Below are 27082 nucleotides of genomic sequence, written 5' to 3'. Positions count from 1 at the left end.
AGCGTGTTGTGATAGTGACAAGATTCTATCTTATCACTTAGAATTCTAACATAACTTTGTCTTAGGTTTCTCTTAACTGAAATATTCCACAGAGTTTGGAAGAAAGGATCTAAAGTTCACTGATTTATTTACCTATTTATTTAAAGGTGGATTAAGTTTCCTGTATTTTGAGTTCATAAAGGTTTTGGCAGACTGTGGGCTCAGTATAAAAGAATTCTAGCCATTCTAGGAATAAGAGATGGCTAAGGACTTTTACAGTGTTCTTATGCTTTACCAGATTTTTTTGAGTGGATGTTAGTGCTATAAAGGAAGGAACCCTGGAATCTAGAAGTTAATGTAAATGTTTAAATATTTCTAAGTTCCCTTACAGAAAACATGTGTGACTGGTTCCAAAACATGCACACTTTACACTTCTTCAGTGAACTCAAAGCTTCCCACTGGGATCAATATAATCACATTTTGAAGAATTAAATGCATGTTAATACAAAGATTCAGTTTAATGGGTCTTTTGGAGGCTTTAAATGAGTATCTCACATTATTCTTGATAACTTAAAATTTTTTTTTAATAGGTCTATGCTTGTCTTTAGATTTGTGTGTTATACATTAGGCCATCTTCAACTCTTCTGTAATTTTTTTGCTCTTAGCTATAACAAATATTTTCCCAAAAACTTATTTATAAGCTATAAAAAACCATACTTCAACTTTATAGATTAATCTGTTTAATATATGTTATTTTAAATATGGAATAATAACCTGAAAGTAGTGGATGAATTACAAATATAGGAGAAAGTTAAGGAATAATTGATGTCTATCTGCAAAGTAGATTTTCTATTAACATTTAATTTTTTATTCATGTATTATTTGTTAAACATATATTATTAATTATGCATGTTATATTATTTATGTTTATCCACCTGCATAACTGTGTAAGGGAGATGGTATAAATTTTTGTCTGCAAAGTTGGGGGTCTCAAGACCACCTTCAGTTTTTGCTTTTTTGTTTTTGTTTTTGTTTTTGTGTTTGTTTTTGTTTTTGTTTTGAATAAAGGTAGATTTATTTAGAGAGATACATACTCCGTAGACAGATTGCGGGCGTTTTAGAAGGCCAGAAAAAGGCCACGAGGTGTTGCGGTTGGGTGCTTAGTTTAAAGTAAAAGTAGATACATACTCCATAGACAGAGTGTGGCTGTCTCACTCAGAAGGGAGAGCGGCCCACCTTCACTTCTGACAACAGTGACAAGTTCGGGGCTCCCTAAGACCACTGTTAAGTTTGATAATTTGTTAGAAGGACTCAGATTTGACTGAATGCTGTTTCACTCATGGTTATAGTTTATTACAGCAAAATGATCCAGATTAAAATCAGCCGAGGGAAATGGCACGTGGGCAGAGCCCAGGAGAGTTCTAAGCGTGAAGTTGGCAGCTGTCTTCTTCCAATGGAGCCACGAGCAGTACTCGCTTTTCCCAGCAATGATGTGTGACAATGCTCATAGATTGTTACCAGTCATGGAAGCTCATCCAAGCCTTGGTGTTCAGAGTTTTTACTGGGTCTTCGTTATGGCTCAACCCCCATATGACTGACCATAGTTTGCAGCCTCTCCACAGGTCAGGCTAATACTGTGTGACCCAAGGTCCCCACCATAAATCACATTGTTAGCATAGACTATCTTGTGTGGCCCAGTGCTCCCAGTAAACTAAGACACTTATCAGGCAGGACATTTGAAGTGCTTAGAGAGTACCTCACAGGAGCAAACCTCACCTGGGTAAACTTAATCCTTTACCATACAGTGTGCCAGCCCCACCCCCATGCGTTTTGTTTTTATATTATTCATTTTAAATTGTTTTAAATATATTGTTATGGCATATTAGACACATGAGAGAATATATAAAATGCATGATATATAAGTCAAACACTCATACCTAAATAAATGGAACATTACTAGTACTTAGAAATGTATATGACCCTCTCTAGTCTTACCTCCCTTCCTGTGAGAAGTAACCTTATTCTGAATCTTGGGTTAAATATTCCCTTCCGTTTCCCTGTAATTTTACCAACCATGTCCATGTTTGGTTTTGACTAACTTTGAATGGTACGTATATAAAATCATACCATGTTAATGCATCCAGCTATAAGGTGTTCATTTTCATTGAAGCTTAGTATAACATTCTCTGAATATTATACTTTATTCATTCCACCCTTGGTTGACATTTGGGTTGTTTCCCATTTTTGGTGGTACTAAGGATGTGACAAAATACTATGGTTCTCAGGCTAAATGCCATCCATTACCTGTTTTGTTTTGTTTTGTTTTTTGAACAGGTTCTATTTCAACTTAGCCAAGGCATTCTTTTACATATTGTCTATGACTGCTTTTGTGCTTCCATAGTAGAATGGGGTAGTTGTGACAAACTGTCTAGCTCACAGAACCTGAAATATTTACTATGTAGTCATTTACAGAAAAGGTTGGGAGACCTCTACTTTGAATATATACCTGTTCTGTGATTGTACCAATTTACTCGTCTATCATCAGAGCTTGAGTGTTCCCACTCTACAACCTCTCCAATGCTTGGTGTTGTACAAGGAGCTAAAGTGTAGCTTTAAAAAAACGTTATTATATTTAGGATTTGTTGCCTCCTTATTCTGGTGATTGGTCTCTCTCCATAATTCTGGAAGATGGCATTTTTCTCTTTAAATATGTTTCTTCCCTGGTTTCTTTTCCGTCCGTCCTTCCTTCCTCCTTCCCTCTCTCCCTCCTCCTTCCCTCCTGCTTGCTTTCCCTCCCTTCCTCTGCTTACAAATAAGATGACGTAAGTTCAGTTTATATAATAAAATAGTAAGAAGTGGTAACAAGTTCTGAGTATGTTCAAGAAGTGACATCTATCACTGGAGAGAAGAAACAATAATAGTAGAAAAGGAGGAGAAACAGTAAAAGCATTAAATCTAATGCTGTGAGAATATTCTGATACACTGAAGGAGCTTTTGAGAAGATCGTTGTATTTTAACTTTAGATGTATTAGATGTATCAAAAATAATGTAAATCATGTTGGAATTCTCAGAAGTAACATTTTATCCCATCTAGTCCATTTGGGCAGTTTTCCATAGATATCTGTGTCCTAATATTGTATATTTAAGCTTTAGTTAAATGTGAAGGGTGTTTCTCTGGCTTATTGTCTACAATATTTCTGAATAATAAAGTGCTATTATAACTTGGAATAATATTAATGCACTGCTTAGCAGTCTTAAAATATTTTTTTCTGAATTATTTTAGTAAGGCTGGAAGATATTTTACGAGCTAATACACACATGTCTAGATAAATATGACATGTACATACTGGGGTTTTATTTTTTTTTTATTACAATATGCTATCTCTATAGTGTGCTAAACATATTTCAGGTTTTTTTAAACACATCAAAATTGGCACCATTTCTATAATAGGTTGATAACTAAGCATTAAAAAATCAACCTCAGAATCAGTGTAATAATATTGGACTGTTCTTTAAACACTAGTTCTAAAACTGGAGAAGAGTATAAAATGTGCTAATGAAAGTTTCCCCTATAGTAATTATATTAAATGCTTAAAATGTATCATTTTATGAATTATTTGTGATTTTATATGTAGAACTACATCTTGAATTCTTTCCTTACCTTTCCTCATTATGAGTCTTATTTTTTTTTTTAACCCCTCTTAGCAATCTTCCTGAGCTCTTTCCGGGTGCCATATGAGGAAATCAAAATGATGATTTTGGAAGTGGATGAAACACAGTTGGCGGAGTCTATGATTCAGGTAAACAAACAGGCAGAGAACTTAAATTCCAATATTTCATTGCAAGCTTCTCATTAAATAGAAATCTGTAAGTGAAGCAAAATTCTTAAACCAAATCATTCAACTGGAAAATCATTGCTGCATAATTAGTTTTAGCAGAACTTCTGCATTGCCAGGAGATAAAACTCTGCATCTTCTCTTAACTGCAAGCTAAATATAATACTATCAAAATAATTTCATTTCATTTATTTTAAATGACTATTTCTGAAAGGCATATTGTTTACTTTTACATGGATGCTTGTTTTGGTACAGTTAAGATTAGTAATACACTAATTTAAATTTATTTGTATAATCCTTTTAGAATGTGTTTTTCTTGGACTTGTCTGTCTTGTAAAGTTATATTGTTATTTGATATAGAAGATTGAGCGTGTTTTCTCTTTATTTAGAATTACCTTTATTAACAACACTTCCTTGAGTCATTTGTGTTCCTGTGATACTAGAAATTGTTTGCGTAGTATTCTGAATCATTCGGGAAGATTTCTGAAGTGGAGTATATAACGAATGCTAGTATGGTGCCAGAGTTACTTGCTGAATTCCACATCAAGTACCAATAATGTGTATCTTGGTAGAATTTAAAGTTGGAGAAGCAGACCACAAATTATACAGTGAAAAAATAACACTTTCATTGTTTACTACCTTTTATTTCTATGATGTGCTTAGAAAAGTGATTTGTTTTTTAGAAAGTTGATTTTTTAGCAAAAAAAAGAAATCAGAGTATTTATTATTGTCAATACCCAATTAAAATTATTGTCGGTGTTTTAATTTATTAATAAATGGTATCCTCAGAAGTTCTTGGTTTTGCCTGTCACTTCTTATGAATGTGGTGGGTAGTAATATATCATCCCATCAGTGATTTGTGCTATGAGTGTCAGACTCAAACTACCTGATTCAAGTGTTTATTTCCTCTCGCAGTTTCTGTTTACTAGATTTTGTCTTTGTTATTGTGTATGTGCCTTGTGTAGATTTCTAACTTTCTTGAGGAGAATTTTCTACTTAATACGCTTGCAGTTTTTACAATGCATTTGTTAAAAATTTATAGAGTAGCTTTTAACTTGATTACATGAATATTTTGGATGATCATGTGGCCTTTGTCATATAGAGATGGAAAAAATTTGCATTTTAAAATTCATGTCCTAAGAACATTTGGTTCTGTATAATTTATTAATATATTCGTTTTTCTGTTACTACTTTAGCAATGTAATGTAACACATTTAATGGCCTAAAATAAAACAAATATATTATCTTCCATTTCTTAGTACAGAAGTCTTACTGTGCTAAAGTCAAGGTGTTAGCAGACTTGCATTCCTTGTTGGAAGCTTTATAGAAGTTTGTCTCTCTGTCTTTTCCACCTCCTTCCTTATGCCTGCTTGCATTCCTTGGCTCCTGGACATCTCCCCTCATTTTCCAAGCCAGCAACATCGTATCTCTCTGTTCCTTCTTTCTAGTCACATCTTCTTGTCACTCAATTATTCTCTCCCTCTTCCACTTTTAAGATCTTTGGGATCACATTGGGTATATCCAGCTAATCCAGGGTAATCTCCATTTTAGGGTCAAGCTGATAGCAACTCTAATTCCATCTGAAGCCCTCATTCCCTTGTCACATAATGTAATATTCCACAGGTTCTGGGGATTGGACATGGACATCTCAGGGGATTTGGGACATTATTCTGCCTACCATACTTACTAAATATAAAACCAATCTCACAAATTCAAAATCTAGAAATTTAGTTAGGACCTATGTAAAGTCTTCATTAATTCATTAAAAATAAGAATTTCATGCTATTTGAAGTCTTGTTTTTGATTTTAAAAATGTTTCTAATTGTAAAGCGAGGAACTTGCCTATTTTGAGCAGGGCATGGAAAAAGCATTGCTTTGTAATAATTATTATTTTGGTGGGATTTGCTCACTGTTATGGTCTTGTTTTGGCTTATCTCGTTATTTGTTCACATGTAACAGATATCAGTACTGATGTCATTTTGGGATGTCATTTTTTTTCCCACTTCATTCTTTACCCATTTACCTCTTTGTCCCTTCAGTCTTTTATTAATTAATTTATTTAGCAAGTATTTTATTGTGCCCACCCTGTGCAAGGCATTATTTTAGGCTCAATCAGACATAGACTTTACGTTTCTGGAATTTGTAGTGTGGCAAGGGAGATGACATTTGTATTTATAGTTACAATACAAGATTCACACGGCTGTATTGAGGTTGTCTTAGAACTAGATGCTATACTAGGTGTGTGTATGTGTGTGTGAGGGTGAATGAAGCATATGTTTAGAAAAGGGCAGAGGGTCTACAGCCGTACCACCCTGAATGTACCTGATCTTGTCTGATCTCAAGCTAAGCAGAGTCAGGCCTGGTTAGTACTTGGGTGGGAGAAAAGGGCAGAAGGATTGTGTGAGGGAAAAGCTGGCTGTGTGGGGGCAACTGTGAAGAGTTTAGTTTCACAGGAATTTAGGATTCATGAAAGGATGGGAATTATGATAAAGGGAGAAACAAAGGAAGGTTGGGCCTGCACTCTTACAAATCACAATGGTTTAATACTTTAGAGAGCAAAAATATTGAAGTGAACAATTAATGAGCTTCTGATGAAAGATTAACATTTAAGTATATAGTAACTAAAAATATTCAGGGGGAGTTGATGGTCATCTAAAAGGATGCTGGAGAAATTCAGAAGCCTAATTTAATTAATAGATCAGCTGTCAAATAGAATAATTAAAAGAAAATATAAATAACCAGGTCGTTTGGTCACAGGCAGTTCTACTAAAAGAAACTTATATTTATGTAGGAAACTCATATAACTTTGTTGTTTTTATTCAGTTTGTTAGTATTAATAGTGAATACTTTTTTTAGGGATGATCTTAAATTGCCACTTTTGTGTTTGTTTTTGGCCAGTAAATCAAGTTTTTGTCCAAAGGTACACAGTGACTCAAAAACTTGTTCTTTGATCTAACTACTTTGATATATAACAGTCTCTAACATTTTTAACTAATAACACCTTTGGGAATTTCCCGCCCCCCCATGTATATTTTCAGCATGATGTAAGCTTAATTATAATCCATACTTGACTTTTGGCTTGTAGAAAGTTTACTGATGCTGAATTTGTTTTGTTTTGTTTGATGAGGGGGAGGTAATTAGGATTATTCATTTATTTTTGTTTGGAGGAGGTACTGGGGATTGAACCAGGGCCTCGGGCATGTTAAGCATGTGCTCCAACGCTTGAGCTATACCCTCCCTCGATGCTGTAATTTAGAATTGTGAGCACGAAGCACTCTTTTTTTTCTGAATTTTAATATCAATACACTAACTTGCTGTAACACTATGGTAGTCAGTTATGTTTAAAAACAGAGGATCTATATATAAACTTTGTCCAAGGGATGGTTTAATCCTTTAAGTTCTAACAGGGAAGCGACATGACACGTATTCCCTTGGTCTTTGTCCATTGGGAGTATTTCTCTTGTCTAAGTGTGTGGCTTGGGAAAGGCTGGGCATGGAAAAAGAAGCCAGAATGGCCAAATGCACCTATGGTTTCTGGGCTGCAGATGATACAGGCAATGGGCTGTTACAGCCATAGCACTGAAGTTCCCAAAGGATCTCTCTATATACTTTTACTTGCAAGGTGTATCATGCTGTGTCTTCAATGCCTTTTCAAATTCTCTTTCACATCGGAAAAGTTACTTTGTCTTTGTTTTAGAGATATCTTCATTTTTATGATTAAAGCCATTATCATATGAGTTAAATCTTACAAGTGCTGTCATTAAAAGTCCCTTGATTTCTTTTCTGTTCTTTCCTTTCCCTATTAGTAGCAATAGAGTGATTTCTTTTATCCCCCTGAGTGAAGTGCTAAAATACGTTTGGCTTTGCCTGAAGTTTCTGACATTTAATTCCCTAAAGCTGAAATGTAATTGATCACATTTATCCAGGTGAGAAAGCTGTTCCTCTGGTATAGGTTGAATTCTTCTTTCTCAATTATATAGCTAATCAAATAAACATTCAGTAGTGCTTATTTGAATATATAATAACTCTGGATAGAGAGGAGGAAAATTGACTGCTTTCAAGATGCAGAGAATGTTAGCTAAAGGCTGAGTTATCAGGGAGGTTACCTAGAAATAAAACTAAAGATTAACTTTTTTAATGGTTTCCTTCTCGTAGTTAATTAATAAATTTTCCTGGAATTTAAGAAGCATATTTAATGAAGATATTTTCTTTTGGTTTCAATTTTTAGAACTTAATAAAGCATCTTCCTGATCAAGAACAATTAAATTCGTTGTCTCAGTTCAAGAGTGATTATAACAACTTATGCGAACCTGAGCAGTTTGCTGTTGTGGTAAGTACCATCTCTCAGCGTCAGCTCTTTTTGGAAGGGATTTTTATACTTTGCAAAAATGGAGGAAAGAAAACGTTAAGCCTTTTCACATCATTATTGCTCACAAACCTTTAATGTCCATTTGCTTTCTTTTATAACCTAACAGTATTTATGGGAAATTATCTTGATTTAAAATACATATTGAAACTCATGCCTTAAATGAAGTCCAAGGAGTTTTTCAAAAGTAAAAACATTGATTGTTTGTGTTTTCTATTTAATGACAAAACATGAAATGGAAACTGCACTCCCATGACTAGAGAGTATATTTTTGATTCATTCTAGAGCTCTGTATTCCAGCATGTTACAAGAGTAGTTTCCGTTTCTCATTGTAATCATTCACTTCAGTTCATCTCATATGTTAGACTCTGAAATTAGAAATAGAGTCTCTTTCTTGGCAATGAGGGTGAAAAATGAATACATTTTAGAAAATCTTTGAGACACCTTGATAATCATCTTGTTCCAGCCTCCTATTTTATAGGAGATGGGGTCTGAAGAGGTGAAAGAAAGGCCTGCCAGTGTTATATGTTAGCTGTATTGCAACTTAAAATTAAGATTTTTATCAAGCTTTCTTTTCTCCTGCCCTTCCTTCTTCCATTAAATTACCGTTTTGAGGTTAGTTATACTCAGTCATCCTGATGATATTTAAAGAAGCATTTCATTTTTTAAAATACAGAAGATCATTCATTTTATTCCTGTAGTCTTCAGGTATATCACTACCAGCCTCCAGGGACATGATGAAATTGTATTTGATATAACTTTGAAAATTTGGGTTGGCTAACTAAAGGACTGTGTCTACATGCTGTATTTCGCATGCTGTCGGTATTTACACTTAAACGCCTTCCTGTCCTGTCATGAACCCATTCTACTCAGCCTTCCTTGAAAAGCCTCTCCCCCTCCCCCACCCCGGCCCCCAAAGTTACAATACTCAGAATAAAAAAAAATCAGGGGTTCTCCTGTTCATAGGCTTATAATTTTTGTTATAAAACTTTTAAACTTACTGTCTTTAGAAAAATACTCTTCATTTCTTTCTCTTTTTTTGGGGGGGGGAATTAAGTGTGCTTATTTGTTTCTTTTTAGAAGAGGTACTGGGATTGAACCCAGGACCTTGTGTATGCTAAGCATGCACTCTACCACTTGAGCTATATCCTCCCCACTTCATTTCTTTTTAAACCCAGTTCTCCAGGGTATTCTTGGTATTCTTTTCAATTCATCTTGTCCTTTTTTTTTAAAATTTTTTTCTTTTTTCTCTTTTCTGTATTTCCTTGTTTAGTTTACTTTCTATCTCCTGATCACTTTGTCTTTCTCTTGATCCCTATTTGATGCAGTGTCTTCCATGTGAGAAAAAGTGGAGAATTTGCATTACATTTTTAAACATAGACTACTTAGAATTTTGATTTTTGCCCATCTTTTTTGACTCCTGAAAATCATAACATATAAAGTTATAATTTTGAAATATTTCCTATGCGCATTAAATCTAGAACACAAGCTTATGTGAAAATACCTATTTAACAAGTAACTTTGTTGCATATAATCACAGAGATTTAAAACTATTCCTATGTTGTATTGATTGTCATAGAAGAATGAGCTCAAACTTGCAGATATTTTATGTTTATTTAAATAGTCAGATTATGCCTGCCTTTGAAAACCAGAGTTCACATCAAAGAAGTATGATTTACAAGCAGTGTACTCAGAGGGGTCAGAAAAGTTAAAGCAATTATATTCCCAGATACCAGTGCTGGAGGTTATAGTTTTGATTTTAAGACAGAGATGGACCACTTCCATTTCAGGACTTGTCAACACAAACTTGACCTTGAGTCTACACATTCCATGCTAGGTCATTCCTGACTGCAAATGGAATATAGCGAGGAAAGAGTGATGCTGTTGAAAACTGTCTGCTTTGGAAATATGAACAGAGCTTCATTATCTGTTGATTATGAATATTCCTAAAAATATTGTTTCAAGTTCTGGCTTGTGTTGTACTAACATTTTAAAAAATATATATGTTTTGGTGAAGAAAGGAGAAGGAAAGTTGAAGAAAAAATAACTTTTTATATACTCTTCTTTTGGGGGGGCATCAAATAGTAATGTTCTTTAACTCTACCTTTTTTCCATTTCAATTTTTTGCCATTTCCAAATGGCTGCCTCTTCTTCTCAAACCCCCACACCCCAAAAAGACAGAGAAACCTTCTTAAAGTTCCAAACAATATTTGAGAATTAACCAAAAAATGATGAAAAGCGTGGAATGCCTGAAGTTTTCTGTTCCCCTTTCTGGATTAGAAACTCAGTATTAAGTTTCCTAATTCATTAAGGAGTGATATGTTTTCAGCTTATCAACGTTGTATAAATAATACATACAATAATTTGGTGGTTTTAGAAAACTGATTGTAAGTACCGTGTATATGTTTAAAAGATTCCCACAATACTCTTTTACTTTTAAAATAATAAACTTAATGTAATTTATTATGTGTCTATCAAAGATGGGCTTTTAACTTGAAGTAAGCTAAACTGCAGATTCCTGCAAGACTTTTCTCCTATAGAAAAACATTTACTTATTTCATAAACCTAGATTTCAAGTCCTTACCATTTCTACCTAAAAAATCATCACAGAGTTTAAAGAATAATCAAGGGTTAGGACTTTTGAACCTACTACACCTCAAATAGGGCCAAAACTTGCCTTTTCATTTGTTTCCACCACAGACAGATGTGCTCTTGGCTCTGTTTCATCTTCTGGTTCTGTACACTGATACTGTGATTTCTAGCATTGTTTTCCTTTTAACAAAAATCAGTTAAAACCCTGCAGTTCATGTTACTTGCCAGTCAGTTTAAATTTTTCGTTCATCCAATTATGAAAATTCATTAATTTCATTCATGTTAATTACAGATTTCCCAGAAAGGCTTATCCTATTTAAATAAATACTCGAATTTGATACAAAAGATAAAGTCACTACAGTTGTTTGCATTATATAATTCCCTTTAATTCCATACAAGAATTATGTAAAACACTTATTAAACAAAAAGCAGCTTCCCTGGACATCAATATTTTTTTACATTATTTCTCTTTGATAGAAGGGCAGTGTGCAAAAGTAACACATCCATAATGCTAGTAACTAATGTCAATTAAAGACCAAATAGAATATATAAAATATAGCATATAAATTATAAATATGTTTCACTTTTGTCATGTATTACTTACATACAGCTATCTAGGGTTCTATTTCCCACAGAGTATGGTATACAAATATATTCTGCAGAAATATGTGAATATCCATTAAATTGTACGTCCTTGAAGCCTTCTTTCAGTCACTAAACCACTTGCTGTGCCTGTATTCTCTCCAGTTTTCTTGTAATAGAGAGTTTCATATCCATTTTTATTTATTTGTCCCTTGAAATTAGAAGTGAAATTCTTTAATGCTGACATTATCTCTAATACTTAAAAATAGCAGCAACATGGATGATCCTAGAGAATGTCATTCTAAGTGAAGTAAGCCAGAAAGAGAAAGAAAAATACCATATGAGATCGCTCATATGTGGAATCTAAAAAACAAAAACAAACAAAAACAAAGCATAAATACAGGACAGAAATAGACTCATGGACAAAGAATACAGACTTGTGGTTACCGGGGGGGGGGTAGAGGGTGGGAAGGGATAGACTGGGATTTCAAAATTGTAGAATAGATAAACAAGATTACACTGTATAGCACAGGGAAATATACACAAAATGTTATGATAAATCACAGAGAAAAAAATGTGACAATGAGTGTGTATATGTCCATGAATGACTGAAAAATTGTGCTGAACACTGGAATTTGACACAACACTGTAAAATGATTATGAATCAATAAAAAATGTAAAAAAAATAGCCTTAATGCATGAGTACTAGACATGGGTAATTTTTGATGGTACTAAGCATTTAGATTATCATCTGTTATTTCTAGTAATTCAGAATCTGAAAGTCCCTTCCTGAACTTCCTTGCAGCCCTTCTGCCTTGGGCAATGGCCAGTGTGAGCAGGACAGTTCTCACATGTTCCAGAGCTGGCCCTGTCCATGCGTTATAGTCTAGTAGTGGGTGCACATGATGATGGTTGGTAGATGGGACCTTTTAGAGTTGATAACTTGTGCTATGAATTCAGGGCCTAATAGTTTAATTGACATGTTTTTTTGTAGTTGATTATATGTCCTATGCTTTCTAGGAGATACTGGCATATGAAAAATTAAAACTAATCAGAAAGTCTGAAAAAGCCATCATTTAATGCCGAGGGACTAAGGATTCTGGTTAAATGGTATTTTGGTATTTTAGAGAAGTGTCCTGGGAGGTGGTTTGTCTCTATCTTTCTGTGTGACTTGAAATGAATCAGACAGTTTATATGCTGATTTTATTTGTTGGTTTTAGGTTTGGGGCAGCAGACATTGCGTACTAAATGATGTGCTTAATTGAAAATATTCTTTTCCCTGGACAGTCCATGACAGAACTTTTGTTGGGAAATCAGTTCATTTTTGGCGTGCCCTGTCTTCATACTTTATTCAAATCAATATTCTATCAATAAGATTAAGCAATTAAAATATGCTTTCTAGAAACTCTTACTCTTTGGATCAATTGCCTGTCTATTTTCTTGAATTTCTTCCTTCCCTCTTCTGCCCCAGTTCCTTTTCATTTCCTCAAAATACTGCCTACTTACCAAAGGTTGTTTTCCTTGGAGTAGTGCCTGATTTTAGTTGTATGACTGTATTTTTTATATTTGCAGTGTTTCTTTGATCAATAAGCCATTAGGTTAAATCACTGTGCTCACAGTGGCATGGTTTAACAGCGTGAGAAACAAGACATGTAAAAATTCAGTGGGATCACAAGATTAGCTGAAGTTTGAAAAGAGCCTAAAATTTGCATTTGAAACTGAGTATACTAGACTTTCTTTGATTACAAATTCTAGGTTTTTGAGTACTTGTCTCCATATTATTTAGTTCTGTTAAACTGCCGATTTTTCAAAGGAGTCATAACATTTATAGAAAATTGGATTGAACAAATGTCCTGTTTGTGTACTGTATTTTGATCTGCTGCCATTTGGTGTCACTGTAGGGCAGGACTTTTAAACTTTGTGTAGTGGAGATATCTTTTTTTTTTAATCAAAAAATATTGTAAGACATTCATGCATATTTCCCTGCATTAAAAATGGCTTGTTTTAAAATACACCCAAATATTCTTGTTGTAAAACATGCAAATAATATATAAAAGCATTGACTACAATGTTGAAGTTCCTTGTATCCCACTAGCCATTATATTCTATACAGATGATCATTTTTAACATTTTGTTGGCTTTCCAGTCCTATTTCTTTGCACTTACAAATGCATGCATGTTCATATGCACATTTAAAAATATATCGTTCTGAAACTTTTCACTATGAAATATGTTTTGGAGATTTTTTAATTTTTATTTTTGTTAAAGTATAGTCAGTATATACTGTTGTGTCAATTTCTGGTGTACAGCACAATACTTCAGTCATATAGGAACATACATATATTCATTTTCATATTCTTTTTTAACCATAAGTTACTACAATATATTGAATATAGTTTCCTGTGCTATACAATATAAACTTGATGTTTATCATATTTTGTAAGAATCCTCCTGTATTTCGAAACGAGAGACCCTCTGCCAGAGTTTAGTAGGTGTCCTGTGTGATTCAGTGGGTTTGTAGATGTAAATTCTTGGTGTACTTGTGGGAGAGGGTGAGCTGTGAGTCTCTCTACTCTGCCATCTTGGCTCCTCTATCAAGATTTTTATTTTTATGATGTGATGTTTTAAAATTCTTATGTGGTATTTCATGGTCCATATTATGACTTGTTTTTACACTGTTCTCTTAATGAAGGATGGTTAGTTCTTGTTTTCCTCAGGGTTTAAAACAATTAATTCTGCATACATGTTTGTATATGTATTTGAAGGCAATGTATCAAAGATGTTATGTACATGAACTCTGGGTTTAAATCCTAGATCAACCTTACCAGCTGTGTGATTTTGGGTAGTTAGTTATTTTTCTGTACCTCTACTTTTTTATTTATGAAATGAGACTAGTTTCCTGTTGCTGCTGTAACAAAGTACCACAGACTTAGTGGCTTGAAACAACATAAGTTTATTATCTTAGAAGTCTGGAGGTCAGCATTCCAAAATGGACCATTAGTGCTGTGTTCCTTCTGAAGGCTCTGGGGAGGCATTTATTTCCTTGCTTTTTCCAGCTTCTAGAAGCTGCTCACGTTCCTTGGCTTATGACCCAGCATCACTCTGACTTCACCTTTTGTCATCACACCACCGTCTCTGACCCTCTCCTCCCCTCTTAGGAGGACCTTGAGCTTAGAGTGGGCCTACTTCGCTAAACTAGGATAATCTCCTCATCTCAAAACCCTTAATTTAATTACAGACACAAAATCCCTTTTGCCGTGTAAGATGATGTGTTCAAAAATTTTGGGGATTAGTATGTGGCCATACTTGGGGGACCAGTGTTCTGCCAACCACCAGGATGATAGTATTATGCCTCCACTGCATTCTCCTGATTATTCAATAAATTAATAGTGAATATGTGTCAATCATTTGTAATCATAAACTCTTTATAAACGTTAGCTTTTGTCATTAACATTATTATTTCTTTAGAAAAAGATCTCAGAGTTTGAATTTCTAGGTCAAAAGTGGTTTTAATCTTGATACTTAATGCCAAATTAGCCTTCCAGGAGGCATGTCAGTTTATACTTTTATGAGCAATATACATGAGGATTCTTTTTTCCTTTTGTTCTTTTTAATTTTTTTTGGCACCGTCAGTAGTACTTAATATTATCTATCTTTTTTCACTTGGTGATTTTTTTTTAAACTTTGTTTCCCGGTTATCAAATGAGATTGAGGTAGTTGTTATATATTTATTGATAATTTTTATTTCTTCTTGGAATTACCTATTAATGTCATTTATTTTCCTACTGTATTACCGTTTTTCCTTATAACTTATAGAAGCTCCTTATATAACCTGTGTGTTATTCCTTTGTAAATATTTGCAGTGCCTCTTGCTTGTCTTTCCACTTTGATTTATGATGTCTGCTGTGCCTTGCATTTTTGAAGCTCAGTTACAAAAATGAGTTCAAGACTCATGTTCTTCCCTTAATTATGGGAATGTGTTCTGTGTTTTGGGACAAGCTTGGTCTTTTGCATATAATAAGAGCATGGTACATAGCAGATGATTAAGTCTTTCTTTTGATTCCCTAAGTTCCTTCGGTTGCTCCCCATAACTTTTACATGGATGTCCCAAATTCTTAGAATAGCAGTAAGCCTTAGACAAAAGGTTTATTGAGATATAATTGACATACAGTCAAATACACATACTTAAAATTTGTAGAATTTGTTTAATTTTGACATAAGCACACTCATGAAGCCATGACCATAGTCAAGATAATGAACGTACTCATCACCCCGAGTGTTTGTTCAGACCTCTCTATAATCCCCTCCTTCCTAGCCACCCACTCACTTTAAGGAGTGAGTCACCCACTGTCTTCTAAGGATGCGATTCCTGCCATCCCTGCCCACCTCTTGCCTTCCTTTCTCCCTGGCCTTCGTCTTTCCTCAGCAACTTGCTGTGCTCCCAAGGCACCTTGCTCAGACCTGTTAGCATGCTCCTTTCCCTTCTTTCTGCCTCAAGGAAGCCTTCTTGGGGATGTTTTCCCTAATGCTTCTGTTATTCCTTGCAGAATTCAGCATCCCTCCTCTGTGTTACCATAATGCCCAGTGTATATCTCTAAATGGTTCTTATCACCCTGGAATATAAGTGCTGTTTTACACGTCACAATCTTCATTTATGCTCAGAACTTTTTGATGGGCTGAAGAATACCTTTATATTTCCAACACATGGCCCATATTCCAGTACACAGTGTCACTGGCTAAGTGACTGTATGAAATAAGAAAGAGATGAACAGAAGGGAGGAAAAATATATAGTGAGAACAGTAAAATAAAAACAAAGTTAAAAATCATTTTTAAGTGTTTATTGTTTTAGAACAATTGACGGTTCACAGGAAAATTGGGAGGAAGTTACAGAGATTTCCTAGTCCCTCCTCCCACCACCACAGGCAGAACTTCCTCGTTTATCAACATCCCTCACCAGAGAGATACAGTTCTTATAATTCACAGACACATCATAATAGCCCAAGGTCCATAGTGTACCTTAGGGTTCCCTGTTGGTGTTGTACATTCTATGAATTTGGACAAATATATAATAACATGCCCATCATTATGGTATCACACAGAGTATTTTCATTGCCCTAAAACAAATGTATTTTAAAATCACATTTTCAAGTGAAAATGTGAAGTACTTTTGAGATAATTATTTTAATTTTTGTTAAAATGAGTCTGTAGATAACGATTTCTCTGGGTGAGAGTGGGTTAATTCAAAAGTAGACAAAGTAACCAACATGTTTGAGCATAAAAGTTTGAATTCACGCCTTTTTTTCAGAACAGAATGTAAGCACCCTGTGTGATTCTGCCACTTAACTTGTGGAGTTGTCACAGTGTTCCACTTTTCTCCTGATACCACACCTACATTGGACTTCTTCCTAATCTTTCTTTAAGTCAGAAGGACATGCTGTTTAAGTCTGTGAATGCTCAAGGTACTCTATACCCTACTTCTTTTGGTACTCAGTGGTTTTTTATTTTCTAAAAAGGTGTTGAGGAAATTGCAGTTTGGTGTAGGAATCATGGCTGATTGAAACAACTTCAAGAAAGTCTGACCAGGGTTGATGAGGGACCTGGAAGAATTTGTCCACTGAGCCATCACTTTCCCAGACTAAATAGATCTGTCTCTCTTTCATTCCTTGGTGTTGATTATTTCAAGTGCTTTGGAAATATCCAGATATAAAATCAATCATGTTTCACAGAATTATCACTTTAAAACTTAACAAAAGACCTGGAGTTAATAAGATATAATTTCTTCTTCCAGACCCATTTTGACTTCTTGTAATTACTGTTTCCTTTTCTCTTTAATAATTCATCTTCCATCTTGTCTGTCTGTGACATAAATCTTACCAGTCTCTCCTCCCGGAAAATAGAATTCTGTTTGTCTTCAGTTGCTGCTTTTTGGTTCCTGTCCAGTAGTTTGAGGTCCTTCAGATTTCACGATGCTCTAGACAGGACCTTGGCAATCTCATCTACCAATCTTCCACTACCCAGGGAGGACATTTGTTTAGACTAATAAACTGTTGTAACTATATTCATAGCTATTTAAATCTTAAAAGTCTGCTTCTCCTAAGATCAGAAGCATTTAGCTGTTGTTCAGTTATTCTTGTCACTTTGCTTTGCAACCTTTTTGACACGCTTCTGCCAGGATCCAGGACTTAATATAGGCTCCCTAGCACAGATGGCTTTTCTTTTACCTAGACTGGGGCTTATTAATTTTGCTTGCTTTCAGTTGTCATTGATCTGTAGCCTAAAATTCTTGAGACATTTAATATTTCTATCATTTTTCTTATGATCTGATTTCTGCTTTTCATCTCCTTCAGCACTCTAAGTCAAAATAGTCACAATGCCATTTGAATTTTTAATTGAATGGATAGGAATTTTGTTGGCTTAAGTAGTTAGAAATGAGTTATCAGCTAGAAAACATCTCTGCCTTGCTCGGCCTAGTATTTTCGTTGAAGGTCTTTTCTGTCACAGATTTCTTCTTAATTCTGCCTACACATGACACCAAGGAAGTACATGTTGACAAGACTCTCAAAAGGCCATTTGCACCTTTCCTTTTCATGTTTAACAGGTTGTGTAAAATAATGTGTAACAGATTTATTGATTTAACTAAATATACTGAAATTCACAGAAAATTAGAGGCTTTTTTTATGGTTGAATTTAACATGGCTTCACTGCTGATAAACTGAAAATATTTAAGAACTTTTCAGAGCGGAGGGTATAGCTCAGGTAGAGTGCATGCTTAGCATGCATGAAATCCTGGGTTCCATTCCCAGGGCCTGCTCCAATAAATAGATAAACAAATAAATCAACCAACCAACCAACCAACCTAATTACCCCCTCCCCCCAAAAAAATTAAAAAAAAAAAACAGCTGTTCTTGTATTGATTTGAGTTCTTATTAGATGATTCTGAGGAAATGGCTTCAGGTTCCATGTTGCCTCAGCCTTTAGGTGTTACAGGGACTGGGATTACCAGATGTTTTACGGACGAACTTGGACCTTGAGATGATACTGGCAACTGCATCACTGTCTGTCTGATACATTTTATTTGAATACCTTGTCTCCTTGGTTCAGCAGTGATTCATTTGTTTATTTATTCAACAAGTATTTATTGAACACCTACTGTGTGCAGGGCATTGCTCTAAATTCTGAGGTTGTTGCAGTGAACATGTCTCTTACTCCTTCTTGGTCTTACATTTTAGTTCCGTATGGTAACAATATACACATAAACAAACACATGACGTGATGTCAAGTAATAATGAATCCCCCCTCAGGAAGTGTATGTGTGTGTGACTGATATGGCTAGGGAAGGCAGGAGCCTGTGTGACCTCTTGGGGAGGCACGTTATAGACAGAGGAGGCCACGAGCCCCAGACTCTGAGGGACAAGTGAGTTTGGCACAGCTGAGGCCAGTGGCTGTGGCAGAGTGACGGAGGGGGAGTGAGAACAGAAGGTGATGCTAGGGAGGCCACCAGGACCTTGCAGCCACAGTGTGAGGCCTGCTGATGTTATCCTAAGAAAGCCACTGGAGCATTTTAAACAAAGAAGTGAAATGATCGGATTTGTGCTTTAGATTTAGATCAGATTTATTATTCTGGCAGCTGTGTGAGGAACAGATTATGGGGTAGGGGCATAAATCGAAGCCAGTGGTCAGTTAACACGCTCTGACAACGATTAAGGTGAGAAATAGTGGAGGCTTGACAGGCTGGAGGGCAGTGTCACTGGTGAGAAGGGCAGATTCCGATGCATTTGTAGAGTAGAGAAGACAGGGTTCCTGACAAATTAGATTTAGGGCAGGAGAGGAGTAAAGGGTGACCCCATGGTTCTCGGGCTGTACAGGTGTAGAAAGACAGGGGATTCTGTTTACAGAGACGAGGAAAAGACTTGAAAGTGAAGCAGGCTGTGTGAGGAAGATCACTTAAAATGTCTGTAGACACCTACGTGGATGGAGGACGTATGCACGTGGGTGTAGGCTGGGAGTTCAGGGCCGGGGGTATAAATTTGGGAGCCAGGCACAGAGAGGTGGAATTTAAAGCTGTGGGATGGGATGAGATCACCTGTGGAGGGAATTAGAAACAGAACACAGGAGGCAGTGAAGGACAAGGCAAAATTCACAAACCTTACTGTTTTTCTCCATCTTCTCCCTAGAGAGGGGCCCATCACCAGCAAGGTTTTGTTTGTTTTTGCTGCTGGTTACCACCTCTCTGAGGAAAATTGCAATCCCCGGTCTAGGGAATTGTACAAGGTGATTTTATAATATGACACTATTGCAGTTTGTTTCCAACAGTAAGCATGAGGCCAGGTGAGAGGGCAATTTGGCATTTGTAGGATGTGATTCATCAGGGACCTTTGGAAAGAAACTAGTGGTCATGAGAATAGTGGTCGTGAGACTATGTGTCTGTGTAAAGAAAGAAAAACTACTTTTGCCTCCAGATCTTGCTCTCATAGGAAAGAAAATGGAATAATATCTGATGTTCATAGTAGTAAATATATAGTGTCTATATTATGAACTAAGATGAAGTTAAAATACCAAAAGTGTGCAGGCATATTCTGTGATAAAGTGACTCTTGTTTAATCAAGGGATAGAGTTCATTTAGTTCAAATCTACATCAAAATAGTAATATCAAATCCTGCCATTAATGGAAAAAATCACTGACTACCAATTGTGTTCTCTGTAGAGTGGGAGGATAAGTAGAACTGAACTCCGAATGAATTCTCTTATGAGCTTTTGTTACCCTTGTTCCCCTGAAATTAGCAGAATGTCAGCTATATTAAATAACTCTGCAATTCTTTAATTTATTAGAACGCATAAAAACTCAGAGTGATCGGAATAATATGCAGTTTCATTGAGTTGCTAACTCTAGTGAGTTTCTCAAAAAGTTTGAATTTTCAACTGTGATTTATATTGATCTTCCTTTTTTCACATGGTGCTAAGAAGTACAAAATGTTGTATGTGTTAAGTGTAACAAGCATGTAAAAGTGTGTGAAATAATTTGATAATATTAAGAAATGATATGTATATCAGTTTGTTTTTTTAAACATTTTTTATTGATTTATAATCATTTTACAATGTTGTGTCAAATTCCAGTGTTCAGCACAATTTTTCAATCATACATGGACATATACATACTCATTGTCACATTTTTTTCTCTGTGAGTTATCATAACATTTTGTGTATATTTCCCTGTGCTATACAGTATAATCTTGTTTATCTATTCTACAATTTTGAAATCCCAGTCTATCCCTTCCCACCCTCCACCACCCTGGCAACCATAAGTCTGTATTCTATGTCTGTGAGTCTATTTCTGTCCTGTATTTATGCTTTGTTTTTTTTTGTTTGTTTGTTTGTTTGTTTTTGTTTTTTTTTTTAGATTCCACTTATGAGTGATCTCATATGGTGTTTTTCTTTCTCTTTCTGGCTTACTTCACTTAGAATGACATTCTCCAGGAGCATCCATGTTGCTGCAAATGGCGTTATGTTGTCAGTTTTTATGGCTGAGTAGTATTCCATTGTATAAATATACCACCTCTCCTTTATCCAGTCATCTGTTGATGGACATTTAGGCTGTTTCCATGTCTTGGCTATTGTAAATAGTGCTGCTATGAACATTGGGATGCAGGTGTCATCCTGAAGTAGGGTTCCTTCTGGATATAAGCCCAGGAGTGGGATTCCTGGGTCATATGGCAAGTCTACTCCTAGTCTTTTGAGAAATCTCCACACTGTTTTCCATAGTGGCTGCACCAAACTGCATTCCTACCAGCAGTGTAGGAGGGTTCCCCTTTCTCCACAGCCTCTCCAGCATTTGTCATTTTTGGATTTTTGAATGACAGCCATTCTGACTGGTGTGAGGTGATACCTCATCATAGTTTTGATTGGCATTTCTCTGATAATTAGTGATATTGAGCATTTTTTCATGTGCTTTTTGATCATTTGTATGTCTTCCTTGGAGAATTGCTTGTTTAAGTCTTCTGCCCATTTTTGGATTGGGTTGTTTATTTTTTTCTTACTGATTCGTATGAGCTGCTATATATTCTAGAGATCAAGCCTTTGTCAGTTTCATTTGCAAAAATTTTCTCCCATTCCGTAGGTTGTCTTTTTGTTTTACTTCTGGTTTCCTTTGCTGTGCAGAAGGTTGTAAGTTTCTTTCATTAGGTCCCATTTGTTTATTCTTGCTTTTACTTCTTCTAGGAGAAAATTTTTGAGATTTATGTCAGATAATGTTTTGCCTAAGTTTTCCTCTAGGAGGTTTATTGTATCTTGTCTTATGTTTAAGTCTTTAATCCATTTTGAGTTTATTTTTGTGTATGGTGTAAGGGAGTGTTCTAGCTTCATTGCTTCGCATGCTGCTGTCCAGTTTTCCCAACACCATTTGCTGAAGAGATTGTCTTTATTCCATTGTATATTCTTGCCTCCTTTGTCAAAGATTAGTTGACCAAAAGTTTGTGGGTTCATTTCTGGGCTCTCTGTTCTGTTCCATTGGTCCATATGTCTGTTTTTGTACCAATACCATGCTGTCTTGATGACTGTGGCTCTATAGTATTGTCTGAAGTCTGGGAGAGTTATTCCTCCAGCCTCTTTCTTTCTCTTCAGTAATGCTTTGGCAGTTCTAGGTCTTTGATGGTTCCATATAAATTTTATTATGATTTGTTCTAGTTCTGTGAAATATGTCCTGGGTAATTGGATAGGGATTGCATTAAATCTGTAGATTGCCTTGGGCAATGTGACCATTTTAACAATATTGATTCTTCCAATCCAAAAGCATGGGATATCTTTCCATTTTTTAAAGTCTTCTTTAATTTCCTTCATCAATGGTTTATAGTTTTCTGTATATAATTCTTTCACCTCCTTGGTTAGATTTATTCCCAGATATTTTATTAATTTGGGTGCTATTTTAAAGGATTTGTTTCTTTACTTTCTTTTTCTGTTGATTCCTTGTTAGTTAAAGAAATGCAACTGATTTTTGAACGTTAATCTTGTACCTGCTACCTTGCTGAATTCTTCAATCAGCTCTAGTAGTTTTTGTGTGGATCTTTCATGGTCTTCTATGTATAGTAACATACTGTCAGCATATAGTGACACTCTGACCTCTTCTTTTCCAATTTGGATCCCTTTTATTTCTTTCTCTTGCCTGATTGCTATGGCTAGGACTTCCAGGACTGTGTTGAACAGGAGTGGTGATAGTGGGCATCCTTGTCTTGTTCCAGATTTTAGTGGGAAGCTTTTGAGTTTTTCACCGTTGAGTACTATGCTGGCTGTAGGTTTGTCATATATAGCTTTTATGATGTTGAGATATGTTCCCTCTATACCCACGTAGGCGAGAGTTTTTATCATAAATGGATGTTGAATTGTATCAAATGCTTTTTCTGCATCGATTGAGATGATCATGTGATTTTTGTCCTTTCTCTTGTTGATGTGATGTATTACATTGATTTGCGTATGTTGAACCACCCTTGTGTCCCTGGGATGAACCCCACTCGATCATGATGTATAATCTTTTTTATATGTTGTTGGATTCTATTTGCTAATATTTTGGTGAGGATTTTGGCGTCTATGTTCATCAGTGATATTGGCCTATAATTCTCTTTTTTTTGTAGTGTCTTTGCTTGGTTTTGGTATGATATGTATGTCAGTTTATTTTCAGCACAATCTGTTTTTCACACAGCAGCTAGTGATGTAATAAGTCAGATAATGTTCTCTCTCCACCTGTAACCTGAGACTGACTTCCTATCCTGAACGAGAAGCCAAAATCCTTGCCATAGTCGACAAGATTCTGTGTCAGATGTCATTCCTTGGCTGTTTCCCTTCATCTTCTTCTTTGGTGTTTTTTTTTGTTTTGTTTTGTTTTGGTTTTCCCACCAGCTTTTTTGAGATATAATTGACAAATAGAACTGAAAGGTATCTTAAGTGTTCGGTGTGATGTTTTGATATATGTATACATCATGAAAAGATTCATTCCATTGAGTTAACGTGTCTATCACCTGACATATTTATCTTTTTCGTGAGAACATGTAAGTTTTACTCCCTTAGAAATTTCAGTCACACAATACAGCATTATTAATTGTAGTCACTGTACTTTAGATTAGATACTCAGACCTTATTCATTTTACAATTGAAAGTTTGTACCATTTTATCAACTTCTCCCTATTCCCACCCAGCCCCTGGCAGCCACTTTTCTACTTACTTATCTTTTCTTTTCTTTTTTTTTAATTTTTAATTGAACTATAGTCAGTTTACAATGATGTGCCAATTTCTGGTGTAGAGGATACTGTTTCAGTCATGCATATATATATTCCTTTTCATATTCTTTTTCATTATAGGTTACAACAAGATAAACACCAAGTTTATACTGTATAGCACAGGGAACTATATTCAACATGATATAGCAGCCTGGCTGTTTCTTTAGTCATCTACTGACACTCTACCCTGGTAACTCAGCTTTAACCCTATGGCCTCTGTGCTGTTCTTCAAACGTGCCAGTCACATTCTTGAGGGGTGGATAACGTTCGCTGTTTTTTTCTTCTTGGATCTCGTTTTCTACATATATGCAAATGGCTTGCTTCTTCATGTTGTTTTAGTCTTTCTTCCTATGTCTGCCTCTGGAGGTCTTCTCTGAGCACCCTGTTTCAAGTTTTGCATGTCCTATTGCCTGTAGCGCTTCATTTCCTCTTCCCTGCCTTATCCTCCCCACCCCAACTCCCGGCACTCGTCACCTTCTTTATTGTATTATGCTCTGGCCATTAATCTGTCTATTTGTTTAAGCTCAGAATGTCCGCAATCATGGGGGGTGTCCTCTTAGGTCTCTGTTGGTGAATTTCTATTGTCTTAAACAATACCTGGCACATCATAAGCACTAATAAATATCTGATAAGTGAATAACTTCTTCTTAGGTACTTTATGATTTATTTAGTTAAATTATTTATTTATTTATTTATTTATTTATTTATTTAATTGAAGTATAGTCGGTTATAGTGTGTCAATTTCTGGTGTACAGCAAAATGTCTCAGTCATGCATGTATGATTTATTTTAAATACTGAAAAGGTAAAACCATTTAGCTCCTGGCTTCCTGGGGCTTGCCGTGTAATTTGTTCCTAGAATTGAAACCCTAATCTAGGTTTAAAGAACTTTGTCTTGATATTCCGAATTCTTTCAACTATCCCTCATTGCATTTCTCATCTAATTAGACAACCTGTATTTGAATATGGAACTTACCATATACTAGCTATGAAATTTTGGACAAGTTTCTGAACAGCCCTCAATTTCATTTTCTTTATTTATAAAATGTACATGAGTTTAGAACCAATGTCATTAGGTTGCAGTGAATTTAAAGAAGAGCATGCACGTGTGGACTCAGTAGTGAGTAATAACAGCCCAATTCTGTTAGCCACTGTTACCCTCACTATATTTTTATTTTGAATATTTTTCTTCTCATCTGTCATGATCCAGTTCAGGACCCACTTTCTTTCTCTAAGAGTCATTTCCTACTTTACATTTAGAATTCTCTCTCTCACTGTTCTGTGATCCTCTGGCATGTTTCACGTATATACTTTTGCCCCCGTCACTGTCTTAAGAGTGACTCTCTTAGCATGTGGGCAACCTTCTGATTCCAGATCCAACATGCGCACTTCATCTGTCGCCCTGTATGCTCTTGACCTGCGTTCCATCTCTCCTTACCAGCGTCTACTTTATTTTTCTCTCCTCCAACTCCCTTCTGCTCCTTTTCTACTCCTTCCCTGGCCCTTTTCCCATTGCTTCTAACACTTAAATAAGCATCTTCCTCAGATTCTGCCCTCCACTCTCTCTTTCTTTTCGTATCCTCCTCTTTCTCAATGATTTTATCCCCTCACAATTCTTTTCTAACAACCAACCCCCTTTGACCATTTTGTAGATCTCCCAGACTTTTTGCTCTTTGGCTTTTAAATATACACCATTTAATGTCACAGAACAGCAAAGGGCATCAGTTAGGAGTGTGGCATGAAGGCTGGAACTGAGTCATGAACATCTCAGTTATGATCCATTGTCATGACTCCCAGGTCTCATGATGAGACATGGTGCTCAAGTATTTATTTTCTGTTTCATGGAAACAGTTTTCAAAGGTACAATTCAAATTACAGAAAAACTGAGTGGGATGAGTTTCTCTTCTGATACTGGTTGCACACATTGGAGCCAGAAATATGAGGTAGAAGCTTTCTACCTCTAGCTCTCTAACTAGGTAGATCCAGCTGAGTATCGTAGCCTTAGAAATCTCCTGAAATTAAAATCATCCAGTTGCATAATAGCTTGATGGTTGTTATAGAAAGTGTGCTCATGGACAAAAAATATACTCAAAATTCATTTTCACTGGCTGAGATATTATAAAACAGCAGGTTAGCCTTCTGCTTGTAAATCATGTCATACAATAGGAAAACTAGAGGAGATTAAAATCTTCTCTACATTAGTTTAGCCTGATTATTTTTTAATATGGTATCCGAGACTTGTTGCATTTAGAAGATGAGAATTTGGATAATAGGAGCAAGGAGAGAGATTAATTTTGGAGTTTCAGATCAATGACTTAAGTATTGGACTGAATGAGCAACTGTAGAGCAGCCAGGTAATTACATGACAGTTAGATTATCTGACTTTAGTGTAGTGATGTACAATTCACAAAGTATGTTTATATACATTTAGCTGATATATGAATCCTTAATGACAGCCCCTAAGGCTTGTAGAACTAAAACTCAAACAGAATAGGTGACTTAACCAAGAACACCCACACCTCATAAACAGAAGAGAAGGGTTTCAACCCAGTTTCTGACTCCACATTTCCATATGTTATTTTGTTTATACCATACAAGACTCCTTATCTTTTGGCAAAGAATTGTAGGTACACAAGAGGTGGGAAAAGGCAAATAAGATGTTAAAGGAAGGTTTTTAAAGATAGACTTTAGCCTACATTGTATTTTTGCTCAAAACAAGTCCCATTCCTGCTTTTCTTTGCAGAAATGAAATACTAACCATTTTAAAATGTGTGTTTCAGTAAAACTTTATTCGTGAAAATAGGCAGGTGGATTGGATTTGGCCCACAGCCATAGTTTGCTTTCTTCTGGTGTAAAGCATTTTATTTATTTATTTTAATTTTAATTTTTTTTGACTGGAGTGCAGTTGATTTATAGTGTTTCAGGTATACAGCAAAATGATTCAGTTTTATTTACACGTGTTCTCAGGTTATTTTCCATTATAGGTTATTACCAGATATTGAATATAGTTCCCTGTGCTATACACAGGGAATAGCAGCTCCTTGTTGTTTATCTGTTTTATATATAGTGGTATGTATCTGTTAATCCTAAATTCCGAATTCACCCCCCGCCCCTTCCCCTTTGGTAACCAGAAGTTTGTTTTCTATATGTCTGTGTCTATTTCTGTTTTGTAAATAAGTTCATTTGTATCCTCTTTTTTAATATTCCACATATAAGTGATATCATATGATTTGTCTTTCTCTTTCTGACTTACTTCACTTAGCACACACACAGTTTATATCTTCTCTATCCAATCACCTGTCGATGGACATTTTGGTTTCTTCCATGTCTGGTGTAATGTAAATAGTGTTGTTATGAACATTGGGGTGCATATGTCTTTCTGAGTTAGAGTTTTCTCTGGATATATACCTGGGAGTGGGATTGCTGGATAATGTAGTAACTCTACTGAGAAAAGGGAACCCTCCT

The 27082-nt window shown here is 35.6% G+C and overlaps 1 protein-coding gene across 7 annotated transcripts in view; it reads left to right on the top strand.

The window, feature by feature from the left end:
* Positions 1-27082, top strand: part of DIAPH3 (diaphanous related formin 3) — a 473996-nt gene that overhangs the window by 217330 nt on the left and 229584 nt on the right. For all 7 annotated transcript variants that reach the window (XM_072976641.1, XM_072976639.1, XM_072976638.1 and 4 more), the window contains 2 exons: positions 3685-3779; positions 8044-8145. In XM_072976641.1, the coding sequence (XP_072832742.1) occupies positions 3685-3779; positions 8044-8145 (197 nt within the window). The remainder of the gene's footprint in view (positions 1-3684; positions 3780-8043; positions 8146-27082) is intronic.

This window comes from Vicugna pacos, chromosome 14, assembly GCF_048564905.1.
Source record: "Vicugna pacos chromosome 14, VicPac4, whole genome shotgun sequence".
Lineage (NCBI taxonomy): Eukaryota > Metazoa > Chordata > Mammalia > Artiodactyla > Camelidae > Vicugna > Vicugna pacos.
Note: the sequence above shows the minus strand (reverse complement) of the source record. Positions and strands in the feature narration are given on the sequence as shown.